The sequence below is a fragment of the Phalangium opilio genome, unplaced genomic scaffold, assembly GCF_054372755.1.
Source record: "Phalangium opilio isolate 3A_F unplaced genomic scaffold, DU_Popi_V2 ptg000070l_1, whole genome shotgun sequence".
NCBI classification, from domain to species: Eukaryota; Metazoa; Arthropoda; class Arachnida; order Opiliones; family Phalangiidae; genus Phalangium; species Phalangium opilio.
In genome coordinates this window covers 1358345-1364935 of record NW_028324182.1, presented here as the reverse complement: position 1 = coordinate 1364935, position 6591 = coordinate 1358345, and the positions used below count along the sequence as shown (strand labels likewise).

Below are 6591 nucleotides of genomic sequence, written 5' to 3'. Positions count from 1 at the left end.
AGAATTGGCGAAAATATAGGAATTATAGGATCAATTTTGAAAAAGTAGGATTTTATAGGATCATCCCGGAATTATAGGAAAATATAGGAATTATAGGATCACTACGAGCCCTGGACACTGCTTTTAAAACCACAATTCACAATGAGGGACCTCATTTTAGGAGTAGTAAAGTAAAGCGACATTTTAATCGAAATAAGTGTTCTTCTTATCTGTTCCACACTGAATTAAAATGCTAAAAGCTCATTTTCTATTTTTTCGCTCTAATTATTTGACAGGGATAAGTTTTTACGGGAACAGATTCTATATAATTAGCCTTATTCCTGATCAGCGCCACTAGGCTAGTGGCGAATTTTCGAACTATTAACTGACCATAGCCAATCAGAGGGCGCCAAAAACGGAAAGAAATTCTTTTTTACATTTCTGCTTGTTTTTACGAGTTAGCGGGCAAAAATCGTCGGTAAACGAGTTTTACGCGTGATTATTTCGTCCTAGAAGAGAAAACATCTTTGAAATGTCTGCTTTAAGGTATTTTTCACGATTAAAAACGATTTCAAATGACTGAAAATAAACTTTCGCCTTTAAAAACAGGAAAAAAGCAAGTTAACACGTTAAGCCTTGGCTCAATATTGACAGTTGAGTTGTCACAGTGTAGTATATTGCCACAGTTTGCAGAAACTGCATTATATAATGTACAATTCGTAAGATTTAGTTTAAATATAGTAGTTGTAACTCAAGATTAGTCAAAATGTCCAAGATTAACAACCGTTGTATCATAGAAGCCTGTAGAAACAGTCAAAGTTACCTTTCTTACCACGCCTACCCTCGAGATAAAGTTATGAGACAGAAATGGTTAGGCGCTATAGCAGCTGGGGTAGGAACTAAACCACTAGACCTGAATAGTTCACGAATTTGCTCCAAACACTTTCTACAGACAGACTATTTTCCAACTATTGGTTCTCAATGTAAACGTCTCAAGCCATTCGCAATTCCATCAATATTTGAAAATACAAAAGTTTTGGATGCAATGCCGCATTCCCCTACTGATAGCCAAACAGTTCCTAAAGAAGCATTTGGACATATGAGTCCAGAAGATAGAACACAGTTGTTGGAAGAAATGGGAGCATTACATGTTGATCCAGAGGAACTTAATCAATTGCGTACCTATCCTAATCATCCTGAAGAACCACTACCAACTCCGGAAGTTCAACCCCAAGTTGGTGCAGCTGTTATTTCACCAGTGTCATCATCAACCGCAAGTAGTGGAATATCATTGAAATCCACTTATACACCATATACACCACGTAAACAAAAACTCCTAAGAAATGAACTGGAGTTATTGTTATTGCGTAGTAAAGAGAAGTTTACAGTAACGAAGTTTATTAATAGTGATAAATCAATAAAATACTACACGGGATTTGGTTCTTATGATGCGTTTTGGTCATTTTACCAACTTTTACTGCCAGAATGTTCTAAACTCAATTATGTTGGACAAGATGCTTCTCAAACTACTGACAACCGTGATAAAGAGTTTTTTGAATTGGTGAAACCGGGTAAAGTGAGAAAACTGAATACGATGGAAGAGTTCTTTATGACGCTAGTAAGGCTGAGGCGAGGAATAGAGGAACAGTTCCTAGCTGATTTGTACAACCTGTCTCAAGGCTATGTTTCTAGAATCATAAACACTTGGATATTGTTTCTTTTTAATCGTGTTCCACAATTACCAATATGGGCTTCTAAAGAAAGAGCGAACGAGCTAACATCAAAGAAAATTAAAAAAAAATATCCAGGCTTAAGACTCATTGTTGACTGTACAGAATTTACTCTACAAAGACCTTCGGCTTCAGAAGCGCAGAGAGAGTCGTTCAGTGCGTATAAACACAGCAACACAGCGAAAGCTCTTATTGGAATAGCTGGCGCGGGACATATTACATACTGTTCTAATCTTTACGCTGGAAGAACATCTGATAAAAAGTTAATACTTCATTGTGGTGTTCTAGACATGCTAGAAGAAGGCGATGCTATAATGGCAGACCGTGGATTTGACATTGCTAAAGAGCTAGCTGCAAAGAAAATTAAGTTAATCATTCCCGAGTTTCTTAGGCAACGGGACCAGTTCACTTCAACTGAACTGTCTGAGAGTCGTAGCGTTGCTGTGGCCAGAATTCACATTGAAAGAGCTATTGGTAGGATTAGAGAGTTCAAAATATTAAAACGAGACATTCCATTAACCTTGGCACCAATGCTTCAGAAAATTTACATTGTTTGTAGCTATTTGTCAAACTTCACAGGACATTTAGTAGCGAATGTGGACTAATAAATGAAGAAAAAAATGTCATAGCTTAAAAATTATATTTAATGTACAAAATAATGTCAAAACAGAGCTCCCATATGCTAAACCTTTTAATATGTTGACAAAGTTGATATAAACAGTCATTAAAGAAGTATTTTATAACCAGAAAAGATTTATTTTGTTCATAGGATCAATATATCAAAAATTCGCGCTTGAATATTTCAAACGGAATACAAATGCTCCTAGCTTCTCAATATCCACATTGCAACTGTAGATAGTGAATCTAACTTGACTGTCAAGAGTTTGAATTAGCTTGACGGGTTGTAATTGTCTCCGACTTAAAGATATAACAAACACATAACACCAACCATCACTTAGAGGTTGTGGAAGGCTTATTAAATAATTCTATTGCAAAATAGGGTAAGAGAGTCATAAAATATTTGCTGGTAAGTTTAGGAAATAACTCCTGGTTGATGAAGTTGTTATCTCTCTCTATGAGCAGTATTTCCATGTCCTCCGGTGGCACATAAACAACAAGAAAACACACTGGAAGGTTGCATATCAAGAGCTGGCCTTGAATCTGGTGGTAGACATCAGACGTTTTGCGCAATTCAATTTCATTCGTCTCATTGTTCACAAAAAGATAAAAATCCCCAGCAATCGCTTTGTCCCTTATGCATTCCTTATTTTTGAAGATTGCGTATGGGCACTTAATTTCGACAATGTAGAGCTGATCTTCTATGCTTACTAGACGATCTGGGCTGGCACCTAGGAAACTGAACTGTGGGTTTACAACCAAACCTACTGATGTGTTTTGTTGAGTTTGGATTTTTTCTAGAAATAATGCAAACGCTTCTGATTCATGCCTTATCCCATGATCTAATGATTTGGCCTTAACAAATGATCTCTTTTGCAAAAAGGTTTTCACCGCATCCGTAGTTTCTCTCATTTTTGCGAATGTGCCAAACATAGACGCCGTTAGTCTGTGACTTCTTTGTTTATGCCAATAAAGAGACTTGCTTTGCAAGCGAGTTTTAATCTCAATGTATTTAGCAACAGCCAAATCAACTTCTATACTCTTTAAAACCTTGACTTCGTTTTCTGTTAAGTTGCAAACACTAGCGTTCCTTTCCCTTTCACCGGTTTTCCCAATCCACTCCCACAGTTTGTCAATTATATTTCCGTTTTGATTTATTCTTGGTTGAACTGGCACGCACCCATTTGACTTAATGGTGCCAATAACCGGTAAATTTATGTTCATTTGTTCGAAAAGTTTTACAAAATTTGTTAATTTTTCTCTTGATAATGGCTTAGCGTCAGCCGGCATAACATTGAAAGTGGAAATCTGACTTCCCAAAGTACCCTTTTTTTGCTTTGTGGGATCGTGTTTCACTATTTCTAAATCATTGAACAATAGAGGTTCGTCAGTTCTTGGTTTTTTCACATGCCACATTTGAAGGCGGGTTGTACAAACACCTCGTAGAGGTAATGTTTCTTCTCCTGCCCTTACGCAGTTCAGTAACTGATAAAGTAACGCGATAGAATGTTTACAATCACCATTGGTTCCGGCTGGGCATGAGCATGATATCCATTTGAGTCTATTGGGCTCTTCATCAATAACGAAACAACTAAATAAGTTATAAGAAGTTGGTCTTCTATCAGCATCACAAGTTGCACGGAAGTAAAGCAAGTTTCCTAAATCAGAAAATCGTGTTATATACATTATTCATAATTTTGGGGCTAAATATTTTCAGGCTAGAAGGGTTCATATCATTGGCGCTAGAAGGGTTCATATCATTGGCGCTAGAAGGGTTCATATCATTGGCACAAGGTTACATGTAGAAGAAAAGTGCAGACTACTTTTTCCTCGGAGTAGCCTGGTCTCCTGTAAATGGTATGAACCCTCCTAGCCTGAAAACAATGTATATAAACAAGCATGTGTAAGTATTATTTATGGTAAATTACTTCACATTTTATTTTATATACAAACCTTGAAGATTTGATTCAATGCCTAAAATCTTGTCCTCTTTATAAAGCATGAACCCTTGCTTTTGCTCACGCTTTGTTGTAGCATGAGTTTCCGCTATACCATCAGACAAGTCGGTCAGCTCTAATTTTTTACCCCAACCATTCTTAGGCGTTACTCGGCCTTGAAGTCTAAGCAAACCTAATTAAAAAACTGCATAATCAATTGACCAATTACCTTTTAGGCGTATTTATTGCCCTACCTTCTTTTGACATATTTGGATTAACCGCCATTACATCAATACATGCTTGACATAACCATTCATCTTGCATTAAATTAAGTCGTACTTCTTCCTCTAAATTTACGCATTTTGGATGATACCATTCCAAGCACGTCCCACATTGTAACATCTTTTGCGTAACGTCCTTTGGTTGCTTACATATACAGAATAAGCGCCTCGAAGATTCTTCAGCGAAACACGTTGAAGCAACAAGTCCACTTCGCTTCTTAGGCCTCACACTCTCTTCGGCGTTTCTTTTTGACATTTCTTAACTAAATTTGAGGATTAAATTTCACCGTCTTGTTTGAATGAGAAAAAATACGAGCTTTCTTTTACTTTCTCTGCTCAACCACTTCTCGAAACCATTATAGTATTCTAATGTCCATGGTCGAAACTGTGACAACTCAACTGTCAATATTGAGCCAAGGCTTAACGTGTTAACTTGCTTTTTTCCTGTTTTTAAAGGCGAAAGTTTATTTTCAGTCATTTGAAATCGTTTTTAATCGTGAAAAATACCTTAAAGCAGACATTTCAAAGATGTTTTCTCTTCTAGGACGAAATAATCACGCGTAAAACTCGTTTACCGACGATTTTTGCCCGCTAACTCGTAAAAACAAGCAGAAATGTAAAAAAGAATTTCTTTCCGTTTTTGGCGCCCTCTGATTGGCTATGGTCAGTTAATAGTTCGAAAATTCGCCACTAGCCTAGTGGCGCTGATCAGGAATAAGGCTAATTGCATACGTGAAAATCTAAGCTCCCTTTATCAAACGCCGCATTTATACCCGTTTTTGTTGTAAAATTTCGAATCATAACAAATGTTTGAACTACGCAAAAGCAAATTTCTCATAACGATTAAACTTCATTTCAAATTGCAATACATATAATAATTTCTAGTTTCTGGCCCTTTGTGGGTTTGAAAAAGTGTCGCGGATTGTGTATAAATGCAGTTTTTTAAGGACTGCGAAGCAAAACTCATTTTTGTATAATATCTGTCCCTTTTTGGGGAGAAACGTTATTTGGGAATAAATTAGTTCTGGAATAGTCGAACTCAATCGTCCGATTTTTTAAGACTAATTATAGAATATTTCACTAAATCGTTACTTACATTTGGAAATTGGAAGGGTCGGGTAATACAATGCACTGTATAAAAACACACTATGCTAAATATTCGTTGAAACCATGTGAAAATTATAAAAATTCTCAAACTATTTCTTTATGATCATTTACCCTTAGGCTTAGAAAGACAAAAAATAGGCCCAAAATGTTTTAAAAAAAATCACGGGAACTTAATTAGAGAATCAAAATGGATTTATCCACAGATCCCGGGTTTCGGCACCATGAAGTAACTCTGTTTCCTCTTTCTCTATACTTTAGTAATCTTACTTCAATTTAAACTTCCCTATTTTAACTCTAACTTATTTACTAGGACTCTGGTATGGACCTGTAAAATAAATCCAACTCTTTCTTTAACAAGTAACAACATTTATTTCAAAATTAACTGTTCAAAGAGATTGTATTTTAACAATTTCAATCATTCTTTTTTCTTAAAGAGCTCTCCGATTTTTCTCCGCTTCCATTCTCTCTCTGATTTCACCCTGGCTCTATTAATACATTCATTTTCTTTTTATACTCTTTTTTTAACATCTCTTGACATCAACAGAAGTTGATGACTTCTTATCCTGAGAAGTATTGGACACTAAGGCATTATATAGTATCCATCCCTGCAAGTCAAAATTGCCTATGGCAATCGTAAAAGAGGGTCGAAAGTTTCCTCCCCACTAGGAAATCTATCTAATCTACTAAAAAAAATCCCACGCCGAGAGGCTGTGGCACTCAAACTGTGGGGCGTGTTCAAAACTTCTTCAGCGCCAATCGTTGAAAAGCCGTCTGGCTAGAACTCTATGAAAATCCATTATAATCCGTGGACCTAGGACCCCACACTAGTTTGACTGGAATTTCTAGCAGTCTATTAAAACAGCTGTTCTTATAACCGTTTCTGATTCGTTACCTCAAACCACAGGACACACCTTAAAGTTTCGTTTCTTGCCCGCTGCT

At 36.5% G+C, this 6591-nt stretch overlaps 2 protein-coding genes across 4 annotated transcripts; one reads left to right on the top strand and one right to left on the bottom strand.

Annotated features, from left to right (window-relative positions):
• The first annotated feature begins 306 nt into the window (after nucleotides 1-306).
• Nucleotides 307-2460, top strand: LOC149661002 (uncharacterized). 3 transcript variants are annotated; one of them, XM_089842417.1, is made up of 3 exons: nucleotides 307-525; nucleotides 589-698; nucleotides 777-2460. In XM_089842417.1, the coding sequence occupies exon 3, from the start codon at nucleotides 836-838 to the stop codon at nucleotides 2312-2314; it is 1479 nt and encodes a 492-aa protein (XP_089698543.1). In that variant the 5' UTR covers nucleotides 307-525; nucleotides 589-698; nucleotides 777-835; the 3' UTR covers nucleotides 2315-2460. The 3 variants fall into 3 exon arrangements, with proteins under 3 accessions (XP_089698543.1, XP_089698544.1, XP_089698542.1); XM_089842418.1 differs by having other exon boundaries at nucleotides 307-698; XM_089842416.1 differs by having other exon boundaries at nucleotides 309-525; nucleotides 589-2460.
• On the bottom strand, nucleotides 2333-5256 carry LOC149661001 (uncharacterized). Its single transcript, XM_089842415.1, has 5 exons — nucleotides 5053-5256; nucleotides 4873-4989; nucleotides 4519-4808; nucleotides 4281-4457; nucleotides 2333-3985 (listed from the first exon to the last, which is right to left on the bottom strand). Exons 3-5 carry the CDS (start codon nucleotides 4799-4801, stop codon nucleotides 2661-2663), a joined length of 1785 nt encoding a protein of 594 aa, XP_089698541.1. The 5' UTR covers nucleotides 4802-4808; nucleotides 4873-4989; nucleotides 5053-5256; the 3' UTR covers nucleotides 2333-2660.
• Nucleotides 5257-6591: the final 1335 nt, after the last annotated feature.

What these genes read in the sequence shown, in the direction of transcription:
- LOC149661002 (XM_089842416.1), top strand. Translation starts at nt 746, where the DNA reads ATGTCCAAGATTAACAACCGTTGTATCATAGAAGCCTGTAGAAACAGT.
- LOC149661001 (XM_089842415.1), bottom strand. Translation starts at nt 4,801, where the DNA reads ATGTCAAAAAGAAACGCCGAAGAGAGTGTGAGGCCTAAGAAGCGAAGT. An exon ending in TCCAAATATGTCAAAAGAAG is followed by an intron (nt 4,458 to 4,518) that starts GTAGGGCAATAA and finishes TTTTTTAATTAG; the next exon opens with GTTTGCTTAGACTTCAAGGC. An exon ending in CATTGAATCAAATCTTCAAG is followed by an intron (nt 3,986 to 4,280) that starts GTTTGTATATAA and finishes TTTCTGATTTAG; the next exon opens with GAAACTTGCTTTACTTCCGT.